The sequence below is a fragment of the Erinaceus europaeus genome, chromosome 13 (genome assembly GCF_950295315.1).
Source record: "Erinaceus europaeus chromosome 13, mEriEur2.1, whole genome shotgun sequence".
Classification (NCBI taxonomy): domain Eukaryota; kingdom Metazoa; phylum Chordata; class Mammalia; order Eulipotyphla; family Erinaceidae; genus Erinaceus; species Erinaceus europaeus.
Window position 1 is genome coordinate 94,124,603 of NC_080174.1, and position 19,198 is coordinate 94,143,800.

A 19,198-nucleotide genomic window follows, 5' to 3' on the forward strand; every position below is an offset into this window, starting at 1 on the left:
CCCTGCAACATCATAAACTAGAGCTGAGCAATGTTCTCGTGAAAAAAAATAATAAATTTGATCTATTTGTATAATTTCTTTTATTTACTTATTTGTTCTTGTGGAAGACGGGATGAGAGAAACAACCAGACCTCACTCTGGTACATGGGCTGCCGGATATCAAACTCGGGATTTCATGCTTGAGATTCTAGTGCCTTAGCTACTGTGCCATCTCCCATACCACTATTTGTATAATTTCTAATATTTTATATATTTTGTAATTTTAGAAAATGTACAAGAACATTCCACCAAAGAGCAGCCTAAGTTGCATGGGAGTAGACAAAGGTGAGAGTTAAATTTACAATAAAATGTGATGTACCACCCAGAAAGCTACTGTGTTTTCAAATATTTTGATTCTGTGTAATTTACTGAGATCTGGTGCCTGCATGGTTTCCCTGTAGTAGACTTATGTTTTTTTTTTAATTGTTTTTGTTCATTTATTTCTTCCCTTTTGTTGCCTTTGTTTTATTGTTGTAGTTATTGATGTTGTCATTGTTGAATAGGACAGAGAGAAATGGAGAGAGGATGAGGAGAGAAAGTTAGACACCTGCAGACTTGCTTCACTGCTTGTAAAGAGACTTTCCTGCATATGAAGACCCGGGGACTTTGTGGCACCTTTGCTTAACTTGCTGCGCTACTGCCTGACTCCCAACTTACGGGTTCTTAATTGTGTGCTCTCTCCTGACTTAATAATTGCATAGCAGCTGTTTTCATACAATTTATTAAGAAAATAATATCTATAATAAGAAGATAAAACTTATAAACACTGCAACAAATAGATTAATTTTTAACTAATCTCATCAAAGATACTTCATGACTAGGTTATAGAATATTTGGGCAAGTGACTGAAATATGCTGTATGTGATGTACATGACTAGCTCCCATCTGAGTCTCTGGCAACAGAAGTACCATACTGATGTTCTACATTATCTGTCTTTTCTCCACTTTATAGGAAAATCTTTCTCACATGTAAATAGAAAATAGAAGTCTTTAAAATGGGGTAAAGATACTTAGTATTTATAAAATAGTACACGTGGAAACAATACAAATATCTTAGGTGTTGGGGGTGGTAGCACAGTTGGTTAAGTGCAGGTGGCGCAAAGCATGAGGACCAGCATAAGGATCTCGGTTCGAGCCCCCAGTTCCCCACCTGCAAGGGAGTCGCTTCACAGCTGGTGAAGCAGGTCTGCAGGTGTCTATCTTTCTCTCCCCCTCTGTCTTTGCCTTCTCTCTCCATTTCTCTGTCCTATCTAACAATGATGACAACAATAATAACTACAACAATAAAAAGAACAGAGGCAACAAAAGGGAAAATAAATAATTTTTTTTTTAAATCTCTAATGTGTGGTCCGGGAGGTGGCGCAGTGGATAAAGCATTGGGTTCTCAAGCATGAGGTCCTGAATTTAGTCCCTGGCAGCACATGTAGTAGAGTGATGTCTGGTTCTTTCTCTCTCTCCTCTCTTTCTCATAAATAAATATTTATTAAAAATCTCTAAAGTATGAATATCTATTTTTATGATAATTAGAAATTATATACAATTTCTATATTTATATATAATTCATAAAAGATCGATATTTTCAGTGAAAATTTTCAACACAAAGCCAAAACTTGCTATTAACAAATTGTGGTTCAATTAATACATACAAAATATCTGTAAAGATATCATTAGTTTTGGCATAATATATTTATATGAAAGTATTACTTTTTACCAGTTTTATGTCATTTATTCTCATTTATTGGATAGAGACAGCCAGAAATGTAAATGAAGGGAGAGCAAATGAGAGAGATATCTGCAGTCCTTCCCCACTTTCAAAGCTTCCCCCTGCTGGTGGAGACTGGGGGCTCGAACCAGTTCCTTGCTCATTGTGGCATGTGCACTTAAATATTTATTTATTCCCTTTTGCTGCCCTTGTTGTTTTATTGTTGTCATTATTGCTGTCATTGATTTTGGACAGGACAGAGGAAAATGGAGAGGGGGAAGAGAAAGATAGGCACCTGAAGACCAGCTTTACCACCTGTGAAGCGACTCCCCTACAGGTGGGGAGCCAGGGGCTCAAACTGCTATCCTTCAGCCTGTCCTTACACTTAGTGCTGTGTGTGCTTAACCTGCTGTGCTACCTCCTGACTCTCAATCCCAGCCCCTTTTTACCAATTTTTTAACTTTTAATTTGAGGTTTAAAAAAATTTTTTTGTTACTGGATAGAGACAGAGAAATTGAGAGACAGGGAGATAGACAGGAAGAGAGATACCTTCAGACCTGCTTCACTGCCTGTGAAGTTATTCCCCTGCAGGTGGAGAGCCGGGGGCTTGAACTGAGATCCTAGCCGGTTTTTGCACTTTGTGCTGCCTATGCTTATGTTTGCAATTACCTTCCCTTCTAGAGTCTTTAGCTCCCATTGGTATAGCGTGGGTCTATGGGGGCGTGCAGTGCAAGAGTTCAGATTGGAGCAAAGCAAGAGCACAAGAGTCAATTGGAGACCAGGCGAACTTTCATCGGGTCTCTGGTAGGTACGGCACGCCATCTTCTTGGGTCCTCTGTTTCAGGGGGATCAGCTACTGCCCTCTTCAAACAAGTGTGATGAATCCAGTGGCATTTTCTGGCAACCTTTGCAGCAGTTGGCATGCTCAGGATCACGGTATAAGGTCCTTCCCACCAGGCCTCGAGGTGGTCGGGGTGCAACTTCTTTACTAGCACAGAGACACTGGGCTCAAACAAGGGGGCGGGGTCTCGGCTCTCCTCCCTCTGGGTTCCAGGTCTCATGTCCCGAACTGCGGCTCTTGCCTTCCCTCGCAGCACCTGTAAGGCCTGTAAAGACTTAAGGAGACTGCCATGCGACACTTCAGCCAATTTCTCAGCCCCAACCCTGGGTACCAGGGTTGGCTGCTTGCCATACACGATTTCGAAAGGGGTGAATCCGGACACATATGGGGTATTCCTACTTTTAAGCAAAGCAAAAGGTAAAAGAGAAACCCAGTCCCCGCCAGTCTCTATTTTTAACTTGCTTAAGCTTTCCTTAATAGTCCTATTCATTCTTTCTACTTGCCCCGAACTCTGGGGGTGGTAAATACTATGTAATTTCCACTTGATTTTTTTTTATATTTTATTTATTTATTCTCTTTTGTTGCCCTTGTTTTTTATTGTTTTAGTTATTATTGTTGTTGTCGTTGTTGGATAGGACAGAGAGAAATGGAGAGAGGAGGGGAAGACAGAGAGGAGGAGAGAAAGATAGACACCTGCAGACCTGCTTCACCGCCTGTGAAGCGACTCCCCTGCAGGTGGGGAGCCGGGGTTCAAACCGGGATCCTTATGCTGGTCCTTGTGCTTTGCGCCACCTGCGCTTAACCCGCTGCGCTACAGCCCGACTCCCTCCACTTGATTTTTAGTTTCAGCCAATTGTTGGGCGACCTTGGCAATGAATGCTGGACCATTATCAGACGCCAGTGAGTAAGGGAGCCCAAATCTGGGAATAATTTCAAAGACCAATTGTTTCACCACTACCTGGGAAGTCTCTTTCTTAGTTGGGAAAGCTTCAGCCCATCCTGAAGGTATCTATCATAACTAAGAGGTACTTATATCCTCCTCGAGCTCCGGTCATTTCGGTGAAGTCTAATTCCCAGTGCTCTCCCGGTTCTTCTCCTCGCCACCAGGTTCCAGGCTCCTTCACTCGCACAGGATTAGCGTTGACTCTAGCACATGTGGCGCAGTGGCCTGCCACACTCTGGGAGATCCTGTGCAGGCCAACTATCAAATAGAATTTACTAATTAGCTCAGCCAGTTTGTTTCCCCCCAAGTGTGTACCTTGATGCATCCGAGAGACCACCTGTCTCCCCAGAGACTGGGGTAGCAGAATCCTCTCATCCAGGAGGATGATCCGTCCGTCTTTGTTTGGTTTTCCTCCCAAGCTTTCAGCTCAGTCTCTCTTCTTGTTTAGAGTACTCGGGTTTTTCATCTTTGATGATTTCTCCTGGAGTAGCCACTACCAGCTGGGCCTGGGTCCCCACTAATCTGGGCCGCTTCCTGGGCTTTCTGGTCTGCCAGCCGGTTGCCCCATGAGACCTCCAAATCATCTTTCTGGTGTCCTTTGCAGTGGATGAAGGCGACCTTCTCCAGCCCCCATACGGCTGCTAGCAGGGCCATTATCTCTGGGGCATGCTTGATAGCTTTTCTTCCAGCCATCAACAATCCTCTTTCTTGGTACAGAGCCCCATGGACATGGACTGTAGCAAAGGCATACCTACTGTCAGTGTAGGTGTTCACCTTCTTTCCTGTTCCCCACTTGAGTGCTTGGGTGAGAGCCTTCTGTGCCGACGTTCCTTGCGGTAGAGACTTAGCCCATAGAACCTTCTGACTTGTGACCACCGCAGCGCCAGCATATCGCACACCATCCTCCACAAAGCTGCTTCCATCCGTGTAGAGGGTTTCCTGTGCGTCTGGCAGTGGGACGTCCGTCAGGTCTGCTCTCAGCGAGGTCAGGGCTTCCAAGATCTCTCCGCAATCATGGGTGACATCTTCTTCCGGGATGGGGAGCAGGGTGGCTGGATTTAAAGCTGCAGTCTGCTTAAAAGTAATGCAAGGTGGGTCCAACAACAGTACCTGATAATGGGTGACTCGGGAGTTGGTCATCCACCGGTCTGGGGGGGGAATGAAATAGGCTGGCCAGATTGTGGGCTGTGACGATTTCTAGGGTCTGTCTAAAAGTCAGCTTGGTGGTTTCTTTCACTAGTAGGGCGGCGGCTGCCACTGTCCTAAGGCAACCTGGCCAGCCTGCTGCTATTGGGTCCAATCGTTTGGACAGGTAGGCAACAGGCCTCTTCCATGGTCTGAGTCTGGGTAAGTACCCCCTTGGCCACGCAGGCATTTTCTGCCGCAAACAGCTGGAACGGCTTGTTCAAGTCGGGGAGGCTCAGGGCAGGGGCGCTCATCAGAGACTTCTTTAGTGCCTGGAAAGCCCTTTCCTCTGTCTCAGTTCATCTCAAGGGCGTATTGCCTCCACCAGTGGCAATGTAAAGGGGCTTTGCTAGTTTGGCGAACCCCGGGATCCATAGCCTGCAATAGCCCACCGCTCCCAGGAATTCCCGGACCTGTCTCTTTGAAGTAGGGGTCGGGATCTTCAGGACAGCCTGGATCCTTCCCTCAGACAGGGCCTGTCGTCCCTCCTTGATTTGATAGCCCAGGTAGGTTACTTCCTGAGCGCACAGCTGAGCCTTTTTGGCAGACACCCAGTACCCCAAGTTCCCCAGTAACTTGAGCAGGTCTCTGGTTGCTGTTTTGCAGTCTTCCCTAGAGGGGGCAGCGATTAGTAGGTCATCCACGTACTGCAGAAGGCTGCACTCGGGGTGCTCGCCTTGGAAGGTCAGCAGGTCCTTGCTAAGAGCTTCATCAAACAAAGTAGGAGAGTTTTTAAAACCTTGGGGAAGTCGGGTCCAAGTTAGTTGTCCCGACTCACCTTCTTCGGGGTCTGTCCATTCAAAGGCAAAGATGGGCTGGCTCTGCAGAGCTAGGGGAAGGCTGAAGAAGGCATCCTTCAAATCCAAGACACTGTACCAGGTCCGATCGGGTGGCAGGAGACTGAGGAGGGTATAGGGGTTGGGGACTGTAGGATGAATAGTCTCTAGCCTCTTGTTTACCTCTCGTAGGTCCTGCACCAGTCTGAAGTCATTTGTCCTGGGTTTCCGAACAGGGAGAAGGGGCGTGTTCCATGCCGATTTACAGGGTACCAAGATGCCAGCCTTCTTCAGGTGCGGAATATGACTCCTGATGCTGTACTGGGCTTCCCGGCTCATAGGGTACTGCCGGACTCGGGCTGGGCTGGCTGAGCTGGTTAGTTGGACAACTATAGGGGTTACATGCTTGGCTAGTCCTGGGGGGCTGGTCTCAGCCCACACACCTGGAATCTCTCGCTTCCACTGCTCCAATAAATCCTGATTACCTATGTCCTTTGGCGGTTCATAGAGGCAATATTCTTCCCCTGTGGGTATGGTGAGCAATATCCGCCCGCCCGCCAGTACTGTAGGTCCATCCTCAGTCTCGAAGGAGATGGTGGCCTGTAGTTTCTGAAGGAGATCTCATCCTAACAATGGTTCAGGGCACTTGGGGATTACCAGGAAGGAGTGAGTGATAGTCTCTAGACCTGGTCCAGCGACTTGTCCTATGGACTTTGGATAACTTTTTGCTTCCCCTGTGGCCCCTACAATTCTAACCTTGTCTTTTCCGGTAGGTCCAATTGGTTGCTGGAGTACTGAATGAGTGGCCCCGGTATCCACTAGAAAGTCAATTAATTTTCCCCCTACCGAGAGTTTTACCCTAGGCTCCTGGGGGTTGGAGGAGCCTTGACTTCCTCAATCTAATTCAACTAGCAGGGGGGCTTCTTTCCCTTTTCTTCTTCCCTCAGTTTTGGACAATTCCTCCTCCAGTGTCCCTCTTCTTTGCAAAATGCGCACTGATTCTTTCCTAAGGGCTTGCCTCAGCCTCTTGCCTGTCCTCTTTCTCTTTCTGATCCTCCCCTTCCCTCTCTGTCCTGCTTTCCTAGCTAGGAGGACCATTGCCATCTTCTTGTTCAATTCTAGCGTAGCCTTCTCTGGGTCTTCCCTATTTTCAAACACTTTCTGGGCCACTGCCAACAGCTCAGAGAGAGACTTCCCCTCAAAATATAACTTCTGTAACTTTCTTCTAATGTCCGGGGCTGACTGGGCCACAAACTGGAGGACGACTGCTGGCCCATTTTCGGGGGCCCTGGGATCTATAGGCGTCCAGGTTCTATATGCCTGACACAATCTTTCAAGAAAGGCAGTCAGGCTCTCGTCTGTGCCCTGCTTACACTTGGTCACCTTAGATAGATTAGTGGGTTTCCAGGCTGCTGCTCGGATCCCCCACAATAGAGTCTGGCGGTACCTGGTGAGGGCATCATGCCCTGCCCCTAAATTGGGGTCCCACTTAGGTCGGGACTGGGGAAAGACTTCCTCTGTCATATCCTGATCAGTGGTTGGCTCCCCCCGGTAATCCCAGACCTGCTTTTTTCCTTCCACTTTAATTCTTTCCCTTTCCTCTAACGTGAACAGGGTGTTTAGCAACTGCTGATAATCATCCCAAGTGGGCTGATGAGTATAAAAAACTGACTCGAGTAGGGTAGCAACCCCCTCAGGGGCGACGAAAAAAGGAGGGTTCTGGTTTTTCCAATTATACAAGTCAGAAGTGCTGAAGGGGAGGTAAGTTCTCAAGGGCCGCCCTCCCACATCCACATCACCCACTTCCCGCAGGGGAAAGGTCCCGACTGGCGCATGCCCTGATCCAAAGGGGGTTCCCGTTCTAGTATGAGGAAGACTCAGGACTCCTGGAAAGGGTCCAGTAGTAGTGTTGGGCACCTGGGGGGCCTTCTCGGGAGCGGTTGCCCTCGGGGCCTCTGGATAAGGTGGGGGGTTCTCATTCCTAAGCTTCCTTACTCTCGGGGGAGATTCGGGAGCCTCGGGGAGGACTGGAGCAGTGGGCTTTCTAGGAAGCCTGTTTCCCGGCTCGCTCCTGGTCACAAATACCCTTGATCCCTTCTTAGCTCTCTCCTTTCGTTTGGGGCCGCCCTCGCACTCTCGCAAGTACTTGGGCTGGTCCTGAACGATACCCATCCAGATCTCAATGTAGGACATCTGATCAGGGTGTCCTGGGTCCCCAAAAACTACATCATGCACTGCCGTGCACTTCCCCAGGTCAAAACTCCCCGTTTCACGCCAACTAACCTCAAAGGTTGGCCACTCCCTCTCACATAACTTCCTCAGCGTGAAGGTGTCCACCTGGGCTCCAAACCCAGCAGCCCTTCTTGAGAAATCTGAAAAATTCTTAGACATTCGAGGGGGCTGAGCTTGCAGTGCTTGGACTGGCTCTGTCCCATCTTCTCGTCGAAATGGAACAAAAGGAAGACAAACAATACAAGGGACATCGCACTCAAACCAAGAATTCCTTTTACTCTTTTTTCACACGCCAGCAGGCACACCACACACTCTCACAACTCCTTTCACTCTTATTCAGTTCCACGATCAATCCAAAGGGTGTCCACTTAGGACCTTCCTTACCTGGGCCACATAGGACGTCTCTCGTGGCCTCTAAAAGTGGTGACTCCAGCTTCGCTCGAGTGGATGTAACACAGAACAGAAACAGGTCGGGGAGAGAGGAGGTGACTAGAACAAGACACAAACGCATATCTGAACCAGGGGCCGACCTTCGTCCGGGCCCCACGGCTACCAAACCCCAGAGTATCTCACCTGGCAGTAGTGTGGCGTGGCACACACACACACTCTTCAGGACTCTGCCTGGACCAAGCAGCCTGGGAGTCGTCACTCCCCAATGCTGCGGTCTGAGATTTCAACATGGCGTCCCGCAATTCGCAGACCCCCCAATCCCCGTGGGGACTCAAATGGTATACCATACAAAAATCAGGCCTGACTTACTGGCACCGGGCAGGGCTTCCCAGGATCTGAATCCGGGATGGGGTTTCCTCAGGGATGGATCCGTCTGAGGAGATCTCGCTGGAGCCTCCAAATGTGAGTGAGCAAAAACCAGACCACCATCCACTGCAGGGAAGCAAAGATGTTTATTACAGATTCGAATCTGGGCTGAGCGGTGACTGACAGCAGTCCGCCAGAGCTCAACCCCGAACAGAGCTCAAACCACACAATTTATAGGATTTCAGAGTATACTCAGGGTGGGGAGATATGCAAAACTAAGATTCTACATCCAATAGCATTCTACAGAAAACGCAGGATCCAATCAATTCAAACAACTCAAAGGCAGGATCCAATCATTTCAAACAACTCAAAGGCGGGATCCAATCATTTCAAACAACTCAAAGGCAGGATCCAATAATTTCAGACAACTCAAAGGCGGGATCCAATCATTTCAAACAACTCAAAGGCAGGATCCAATCATTTCAAACAACTCAAAGGCGGGATCCAATCATTTCAAACAATTAAGCAACCTATAGGAATTGTCTAATTTTAAGCAAAACAGGGTTACCACATTCTCCCGCCATCAGCTGCAACCATCTAGTAAACAGCTCCCTCTACCTTGTGCAAGGGTCTTGATAAACCTTGCCCTTGTGCAAGGTCTTGGCAAACAACAAGAGGCTTACTGGTCTGGTCCTGTTTTTCTTGTTTTTCATGAGGGGGAAGTGCAAGGAATTTTCCACTCTACACTACTGAGTGGTCCTGGAAGTGGTTTTATCCAAAACCTACCTACTATCCCACCTCCTATGCCTTGAATTTAAATTTTTTATATAAAAGAAACACTAGGGAGTCGGGCGGTAGCGGAGCGGGTTAAGCATAGGTGGTGCAAATGCAAGGACCAGCATAAGGATCTGGCTGCAAGCCCCCTGGATCTCCACCTGCAAGGACATCACTTCACAGGTAGTGAAGGTGGTCTGCAGGTGTCTATCATTCTCTTCCCCTTTCTGACTTCCCCTCCTCTCCGTGTCTGGGTGGTGTTGCACCTAGCTGAGCACACATGTCACAGTGCAAGGACCCTGGTTCTAGCATCCGGGCCCCACCTGCAGGGAGAAAGTTTTGCAAGTGGAGAAGCAGGGCTGCAGGTGCCTCTCTCCCTCCCTGCATCCCTTCCCTCCTGATTTCTGGCTGTCTCTGTTCAATAAATAAATCAAGATAAATTAAGTCTCATGCCTGTAACATGTGCTCTCAACTAGGTGCGCCATCACCGGGCCCCCACTCTCAATTTCTCAATCTCCACCGAAAATAAATACAAATCAAATCAATAAAAAAAGCAAACAGCTTCGATTGTTCTCGTTAAGTCACCATCAGGGCCAGAGCAGCTCACTCATTCATTATCCAGAGCTTCAGGCTCCTTAAAAACCACAAGAGGGAGCCGGGCTGTAGCGCAGCGGGTTAAGCGCAGGTGGCGCAAAGCACAAGGACCGGCATAAGGATCCTGGTTCGAATCCCGGCTCCCCACCTGCAGGGGAGTCGCTTCACAGGCGGTGAAGCAGGTCTGCAGGTGTCTGTCTTACTCTCCCCCTCTCTCTGTCTTCCCCTCCTCTCTCCATTTCTCTCTGTCCTATCCAACAATGACAACAACAATAATAACTACAACAATAAAACAACAAGGGCAACAAAAGAGAATAAATAAATAAAATAAATATTAAAAAAAAAAAAAAAAAACCCACAAGAAGCCTACCCTGAACCACCAGGCTAGAGAAGCAGCACTGGGCTCCAGGGCAGAGGCATCTCTGTTTCCTGGAGCATCAGCTTAGGCCAGCCGCATGGGCTGCTGGGACTTGTAGTTCGCACAGCTCTCCTGCGGCTGACAGCGAGGAGGCGGACAACATTTCCTGTCTGGCCAAGCGGCGCCCGCGGGGTCTTGCATACGGGCGGCTGAGCGGCAGGTTTGAGTTGCTATAGCTGCCAGTCGGCGGTGCAGTCTCTTGCAAGGCGGCGTCAGGTCAGTCGCAGCTGGTGGGTGTCCGGTGGCGGCGGGAGCCGAGCGAGGCCTCGATGTGATCCGGCCTTAAAGACCGGGGGCTCTGCGTGTGTCGGGGAGGTGCGCCAGCCTCGCCTCTGGCCATTCTGCGCCGCCTCCCTGCTGGTCTGAGTCCCGCTTCCCCCTCGCCCCGCTTTGGGGCCTGCGGAGCTGCGGGGAGTTGCGGGGCCGTGGGGTCGCGGCGTCCGCAGGGTGTCCCGGGCAGGCTCCGGCCGGGCTCCGGCGGGCGACCGGGGGCGCGGACCCGCGGCGGGAGCGGCGCTGAGCGCGGTGGTCTCTGGCCTTGGCCGCGAGCTGACCGGTGCGTCTGCGCAGGCGCGGGGCTGCGGTTCCCGAGTGCGCGCGGCGCCTGCGCGGTTGTGCGGCTGCAGGTGGCCGCCAGCTGCTTGTCTGCGGCCGGGCGGGACTGGCCTGCTGGAGTTGGTCCCGCTGCAGGATCCTGTGCAGCGACTGTGCGGCCGCCTCACGTGCTGCCGTGCACCGGTCTGGGCCAGGTCTCGGCATAAGAGAGGTTTGGTCATCGTTTTCTAAGGCTCCGGAATTGTGCTCGCAGAGATAAAATGATTAGTACCTGACGCGACTTCCCCAGCACTGTGCCATGTCGCTCAGCGTGGCGCGCCACTGCCCGGCCTCACCAATAAAGGATAATATAGCTGTCAGTCCCCGCGTGAGTCTAAAGTTTGCTAGTGTCCACAGGAAGAAAGTTTAAAAAAAAAATTGCTTAAATGAGTTTTAATTTTTTTAAGTATCTTTACTGGGGTACTAGTGGTTACAGTCAACAGTAAAATACAATAGTTTGTATGTATGCAACATGCTCAACTGTCCACATAGCAGTTCGACTCCCACTAAGTCCTCCTCTGCCTCATGTTCCAGGACCGGAGTCCTGCCCTCCACCCCAGAGTCTTTTCCTTTGCTGCAAAACAACAATGAATTTTAATTTCAGCCCACTGCGTCCAGATCTTACCATCTCAACATGTCAATTTGAAACTACGGGGCCAATTTTACAGCTTTAGTCATTGAAAAAAAATACCTGGCATAATTGTCAAAGTCTGGCATTTGGTTGACACTTCAGGCAGAAGCATTTGAGCTGATGAGGTTCTGAGAGCTCAGCAGCCACTGCAGTTAGTGACTGTTGTGTCAGACACACAGAGGCGCGAACATGCTGCTGGCGGCCTCACGGTGTCACAGAGATGTGGTCGTTGCCATGACCCATCTTGCAGACTGTCGCGTTCTTAGAAAAGTCAGCTGTGTGCTCTGTCCTTTCAACTTGCTCTCTAGTCCTTTCATAGCTTTAGACACTTTGAACTGTCTCTGGACGGTTTGTTCTGATTAGTTTTTCCGGAATCTCCCCCCCCCCCCCATCAGCTATGGTCATATTCCCTGACTTACTGTTCATGTGAACATGGCCTTTTTCTGTGCTAATTTCTTTCTTTCTTGCTTGCTTGTTTTTTTATTACTAGAGCACTGCTCAGCTCTGGCTTGTGGTGTAAGGACTGAACCTGGGACTTCAGAGCCTCAGGCATGAGAGTTTCTTAGCAGTTCCATTGTCCTATCTACCCCCACCCTTCTGTGCAAGTGTCTATGAATTTTTACAAGCTGCTTTGAAAACAGGTACAAAGAATTAGAAATATTTCTAAGACAGTTTACTCTTGTGTAATACTAGTACTAAATGTGGGAGGTCTGCACAGCTTTAGAAATTGTGAGTATAGACGGAAAAATGCCCTACTATTAATTACTTAAATAGGGTAAAGAATTCTGCTGCAGCACTCATTTATTGACTCTAGATGGCGCTCTAACACCACGTTACACTCCAACTTCACACTAACATTAAAATGTTATTGAAATGCAGTTTAGAAATCTTAATATCCTGATTTCAAATTCTTATAATTACAGTTATGTATCCAAATACCTCCTCAGTATAAAACAGGTGTCACAGGTAAGGTCAGGACAAATTATGTCCTCAGTTTAACAAAGCTGGTCCAAGCAGAGTTCTGGTCAGGATGGGTCCTGATTCTGGTTTGGATGGGTCCTGGGTCTGGTCATGATCTGTTCTGGTTATGTTCCAAGTATCTGGTTCCTTTATGGGTCTGGTACCGGAATCTGCAGACACCTCCCTGACCATTGGTGTGTTGATTGCCATGGGAGATGCTGGATGGGGGCTTCTGAATTTACAGACTAGCAGGCAGTTCAAAAGTTGCCATCCATGTCCGAATGTCCGTGGCTTTTATCCCTGAGCTAGGCTGGGGTGTGGATTAGTTCATTTCCAGCCAATGAGAATTGGGGTCTTCCTGACATGTAGGTCTAACTTTATCAGGTAATACAGATGTAGGGCTTGCCCTGCACAGGACTTTATCTTATGCTGGTGTAAGGGGCATTTCAGAGAACTTGGCCGCATTGAGTTTGCCCTGCACAAGACTTTATCTTATGCTGGCCTGCAGGGGCATTTCAAAGAACTACGGGGGCCGCATAAAGCTTGCTCTGCACTGGACTTTATCTTATGCCTGTGCAGGGCCATTTCAGGGCATTTATCCTGCATAGGACTTATCTATGCAGTCCTACAGGACTTGGGGGCCAAGGTTCTAAGTTTTATCTTTCACTTTCCTTTGTCACTTAAGACTAAGAGTATTTTAGCACTTTACTTTTAACAATGTTTCATCACTCAAATAAGCATTTTAACATTTCAAAATCAAAATTATTCTCACACTGGAATATTCACTTTACTCTAACAAACACTCTAAACTGAAGCAGCTTATCCTCATATTTCCAGCCTATTTAAACATTTCACACTCAGAGGAATACTTTCACACTTAATATTCTCACACTTCTTTTTTTTTAAATTTATTTCTTTATTGGGGAATTAATGTTTTATATTCAACAGTAAATACAATAGTTTGTACATGCATAACATTCCCCATTTTCCCATTTAACAATACAACCCCCACTAGGTCCTCTGAATCCTTCTTGGACCTGTATTCTCCCCTGTTGTTAAAATTCGGAGTCTCCAGCTGGCCGGGCTAGATTCACGGACTGGTAACAGAGACGACCAGAGACATACGGCTGGGCAGGGAAGCTGTATTTCTTTATTCAGGAACAATGATTCATAAACTAAGACAAACTAATCACCAAACAGAACTCTGCTGTCTCTTTGCGGCGGCGCAAGCACTCTCTCTCTCTGTAACTCTGGAACTCTGCAACCCTCTCTCAGGGTTCCCAGCGGCGGGGCCAAGCGGGCCCGCGAAACTAACTGGACTGATCCAATTCTCTTGGTGGGGGAGAACTAGAACAACTCTATGTAAAGCATACAACAATTCTCCCTTTTCTTTTTAACTAAATGACTACAGTATCAAGGGTGTGGGGTGAACAGAAACCTCTATCATACAGGCATTTTTTAAAAAGGAAACTGGCACAAACATGGAGAAACATGTAAGCAAGTAACAAGAACCAGTGTGCTGTCAAGGGAAGGCCTGAGGGGGCCTTTTTTGCCTCTGTGGGCAAAACTTTATCAGCTTAAAAAAAACATTTCTTGCCTCTGGGGGGCGTACTTGTCTCGACGGACATTTGCATGGGGGTGGGGAATGGCCTAGAGTCCCAAAGGCAGCTGGCTGCAATTTACTTACTATGAAACAAAACTTGTTATTAGCATATTTCTAATAGAGAAGGAATTTGAGACTTTTACATATCAACAATGTCTTTTAACCTTTTGTTACACCCATTTAAGATGGAGTCACACCCTAGTTGTGCAGGAAAGGAAACCTCAGGCATGAGAATAATTAGCATAGCCATTGTGCGATCTACCATTTCTAATAGAGAAGGTAATGGAGAGTTTTACATATCAACAAGTCTATTTAACCTTTTGTTTAGACCAACTTAGTTAAAATATATTGATTATTAACTAATTTTTATCTCAGACTTTAAATGTAAGTTAATTTTATCTTTATGAGAATTACGTTGAAAACCTTTTTCATTTAACTTTGACTAGTAAGAATTTAGCCTTAAAGTTACTGTTTACCAAACTTTAAATATACACATAAACATGGCCATTAATACACAAGGAGAGAAACCTTTGTTACGAAGACATGTCATTTCAAACACGAATTTAGATATGTACTGTCTTAGTTGTTGGGGGGGTGCGTTGTCCAGTGGTGGTCTCTTGGGCAGCTTCACTTCTAGGAATTGCAGGTTGCGATCTCTGCACAAATCTCTGCGTACTCCAGCTTGTCTGCCTTCAGACCGGAGCTGAGGATCTCTGCCCGGATGTCCAGTTTCAGCAAGGAGCCCGGGGGTCCGGGAGGTCCGGGATCGTTCCAGAATTCATAGCAAGAGGGCGGGCGGGCCAGACTTGTAGAAGGCACGGGCCTAGGTGCCCAGGGGTGGCGGCCATGATAGGCCGCCGCGGCCCTGCCCCATGGCCCTGCCATGTCTGCTGCTCTGTTCGCAGTGGCCGAGCAGTGTGGAGGGATCACGTGTCCAGTGCTCTGTGCCACGCGGTGGAGAGCCGGCTCCTGTGGGCTGGCCTGCGTGCTGGCATTGGGCTCCTGCGTGCTGGCATCGGGCTCCTGCATGGTGGCATCGGGCTCCTGCGTGCTACCATCGGGCTCCTGTGTAGTGGCATCGGGCTCCTGCGTGGTGGCATCGGGCTCCTGCGTGTTGGCATCAGGCTCTTGCGTGTTGGCGTTGGGCTCCTGTGTGGTGGCATTGGGCTCCTGCGGGCTGGCGTCAGCCTCTTGCAGGCTGCGGGGCTGCGGGCGCGGTGCATGGGGTTGTCTGGGCGCAGCCAGCTGGCTGGCTGTTTAACCAAGTGGAAACAGCAGCTCCGCGCCTCGCCTCCCGCCCACTGGCTATTCCCGCTGGCTGTTCTGAGTTCACCCGAGCGAGTGGAAACCACAGAGTGGTCCAGAGATAAATGTTCCAGAAACAGCAAAACAGTCTCGTGAAGAAAGAGCAGAGGCCTTTGGAGATCTCTTCACAAGCAGAAGAGAAGGCCATAGTACATAGGTAGCCAAATTGTCTTTACTTATCTGAGAAATGCGCAGGTCAGGTCCACGTGGGCGCCATTTGTTGTTAAAATTTGGAGGCTCCAGCTGGCCGGGCTAGCTTCACAGATGGGTAACAGAGACGACCAGAGACATACGGCTGGGCAGGGAAACTGTATTTCTTTATTCAGGAACAACGATTCATAAACTAAAACAAACTAATCACCAAACAGAACTCTGCTGTCTCTTTGCGGCGGCGCAAACACTCTCTCTCTCTGCAACTCTGGAACTTTGCTACCCTCTCTCAGGGTTCCCAGGGGCGGGGCCAAGCGGGCACGCGAAACTAACTGGACTGATCCAATTCTCTTGGCGGGGTAGAACTAAAACAACTCAATGTAAAACATACAACACTCTCCACCCACCCATCCCAGAGTCTTTTACTTTGGTGTAATACTCCAATTCCATTTCAGGTTCTACTTGTGTTTTCGTTTCTGGTCTTGTTTTTCAACTTCTGCCTTAGAGTGATATCATCCCATATTAATCCTTCTGTTTCTGACTTATTTCACTCAACATTTTTTCAAGGTCCATCCAAGATCAGCTGAAAAAAGTGAAGTCACCATTTTTGACAGCTGAGTAGTATTCCATTGTGTATATATACCACAGCTTGCTCAGCCACTCATCTATTGTTGGACACCTGGGTTGCTTCCAGATTTTGGCTATTACAAATTGTGCTGCCAAGAACATATGTGTACACAGATCTTTTTGGATGTATATGTTGGGTTCCTTAGGATATATCCCCAGGAGAGGAATTGCAGGATCATAGGATAGGTCCATTTGTAGCCTTCTGAGAGTTCTCCAGACTGTTCTGCACAGAGGTTGGACCAATTTACATTCCCACCAGCAGTGCAGGAGGGTTCCTTTGACCCCACACCCTCTCCAGCATTTGTTGCTATTACCTTTTCTGATGTATGACATTCTCACAGGAGTGAAGTGATATCTCATTGTTGTCTTTATTTGCATTTCTCTGACAGTCAGAAACTTGGAACATTTTTTCATGTGTTTCTTGGCCTTTTGGATCTCTTCTGTGGTGAATACTCTGTCCAAGTCCTTCCCCCATTTTTGGATGGGGTTTCTCACACTTCTTATATATGTCTTAAGTACACACTTATTGTTTCATGTACATATTATTATTTCAAGTACATATGGTTTCACGTACACACTTTAATATTATCCTTAGTTCTTATACCTTATAAATTAATTTTATTCTAGTCTAAGTTTGGGCATATGTCACAGCACTAGGTTCACCCTCCTTATGTATTAATATTATTCTATCCTAAGTTTGGGCATAAGTTACAACATATTTGTTCAGTAATCCGAGGTCTCAGCCCTTGTGTTGAAGGGGTCTTGTTGTCTTCATCTGGCATATGTAAGGGACACTTAACTGAATGCTTGAATATTCTTGTTTGTGACATTCCATCCCCTTGGTCCTAAGGGCCTAGAAGGCCCGAAAGGTCCAGTGGTCTAGGGGGAGCTTGAGAGAAAACTGGGCCATACCATATGTGGCCATACCATACTCACTGTGCCTGCACTTACCTGAGGTGCAAAGTTTTACGTCCCCTCCAATAACTTTGAGCTATGTATTGGTGAATACATTCCTCGATACAAGGTTTTAAGATCATGCAAGCTGCGTGTGGTTCTAAAGTTTTGGGCTGATAGGCCGTGTCTGGTGGGGGGTGTCTAGAGTACCAGTCTCCTTCCAGGAATGTGAATGTGCCCTCTGGTTGCCTAATTAACGTATAAAATAAGAAATACTGTGTATATGATCCTTTATCTGTGTAACAGGCTCACAATCTTGCTGCCCAGGCTGCTGTCTGTAGTAGAGGGTCCCTGTGTACACATTTCTTAGGATTTAATGGGTCATGCCCTATCAGATGGTGTGCTAGAGTGACCAACTGGTCTTCATCTTTTGGCCCTGGCTTTGAGTAATTTTTTAAAAACAGAATACTGTATTTATATGTACAAAATTGGCAATGAATTTCCTTAGGAAAAATGTTTCTACAGAGTCTAGATTGGACATTGTATATATGAAACAAAACAGTAAGGCTTCAAAATGCATTTTGTAACAATTATAGAAAAACCAAAATTGTATTTTCTATTTATGTATACTTTTAAACTGTTTCTCTTTCCTTGTGGCTGTTGGGTAGTATGCCACCTCCCCCTGGCTTCTGCTTAACCATATGCCTATATAGGGATTTACTGATCCCATTCAAAGCTTTGGTCTATTTACATAAATCACTTTTACATTTACATAAAGCACTCCCTCCAGGGCATTGGTGGTTCAGTGATAGGATTCTCGCTTGTTCCGCCCCCTCCTTGTCACACTCTGATTTCCACCAGTCACTTTTCTCTCCACCCTCTCTATATCACATCCTGTTTCCACCCTTCTTGGAGAGTATAAAAACAGCTGCTCTTCTGATTAAAGACACTTGGAAATTGCTTTCCGGCTCCGAGAGTTCCAGAGTGTATCTCCTGCGGAAGTTAGTGTGGCACGAGTTCCTGATCCCTCTCCCATGCGGCAGCCTAGATCGGCTCCAGTTGAGTTCTCTCCAAGCCAGAGAGCACTAGCTCGGGAAGAAGTACCCTCAGGCTATCCCGGCAGTGGCAATACCCCATATTTCATTAGCAGTTTTAATAAAATGGTTGTAATTTTCCCAGTCTAATTCAAAGTCAGATAGTTTGGTCGTATCAAAATAATGCTTCTCTTCATAGTGTAGGGTGGTGATCAGGGTGGTATTATGCACTGTGGCTTCTGAAGAATTGGTCAGTATATAACACCCCTTGTCAAAGTATTAATAATGCTTACTTCTTCCTAGGAGGTTTTATTCTAATAAGTGCACACTAGTTGAGTGGGCACAGCTGTACATATTAAAAAGGTGCAGTCACCCAATTTTTAAAGCATTTTTGGCACTAGTGCCTTTGCTAAATTTGTGGTAGCCAATTTTACCTCGGGGAGTCCTTTATGTGTAAATAAGTTTGGTCTTAATTGCAGGCACTCCTCCACAGGTATATACATTGATGTGTTAGTAGTATTCAGATCTGTGCACAAGAAATGGTCCACAGGTATAACCCATTCATTACTCCAGGGTTGAGGGACAACCTGGGTGTGATCGGCTACATAACTATTATCCAAGAAAATTTGCAGCTAACTTGGTTTACATATTCCATCTTCACACCAAGATTCACCCTCGGGGTTCAGTCTAGTTTGAAATTCTCTAGTCTTCCCAATTCCAGTGGTAAAGAAAGTATTTAGTTGTCTTTCTAGCTCCTGGAATGTAGAAGTGTACATCTGACTCATCACTACATTGTGATTCTCCCCTATCAATGACAATGTCCTATTGTATTCTTGTTGGTAAGTCTCCTCCACTGCCTTCATCTCAGTCTGCATGGTATTGATAATTATATATGCATAGAATCCAATGCTTTAGATAATGCATGGATGCCTCTGACTGAGTCCTTATTCAGTCTCTCCTAATTAGCTATGTCTGCTCTAAGGGGCTGTATTAGGGTGGTTGCAATACTCCCTCCGAATATGCCTCCCTGCTATTGTTCCAGCCGTAAAGGCTCCTGCTGCTAGGAACAGTAAAGGTTTCCTTCCCATCCATTGCGGGGAGGAGTATTGTAAGCCACTCCTAGGAATACTTTTGCAATAT

At 47.2% G+C, this 19,198-nt stretch overlaps 1 protein-coding gene and 1 long non-coding RNA gene across 2 annotated transcripts in view; one reads left to right on the forward strand and one right to left on the reverse strand.

The window, feature by feature from the left end:
* Positions 1 to 1,039, forward strand: part of LOC132542440 (uncharacterized) — a 220,512-nt gene extending 219,473 nt beyond the window's left edge. Inside the window, exon 4 of the long non-coding RNA XR_009553451.1 lies at positions 267 to 1,039. This is a non-coding gene — a long non-coding RNA (uncharacterized LOC132542440). The remainder of the gene's footprint in view (positions 1 to 266) is intronic.
* Positions 1,040 to 3,415: 2,376 nt separating this feature from the next.
* LOC132542431 (uncharacterized) lies at positions 3,416 to 4,682 on the reverse strand. The gene has a single exon (XM_060205047.1). The coding sequence runs from the start codon at positions 4,663 to 4,665 to the stop codon at positions 3,988 to 3,990; it is 678 nt and encodes a 225-aa protein (XP_060061030.1). The 5' UTR covers positions 4,666 to 4,682; the 3' UTR covers positions 3,416 to 3,987.
* Between the last annotated feature and the right edge of the window lie 14,516 nt (positions 4,683 to 19,198).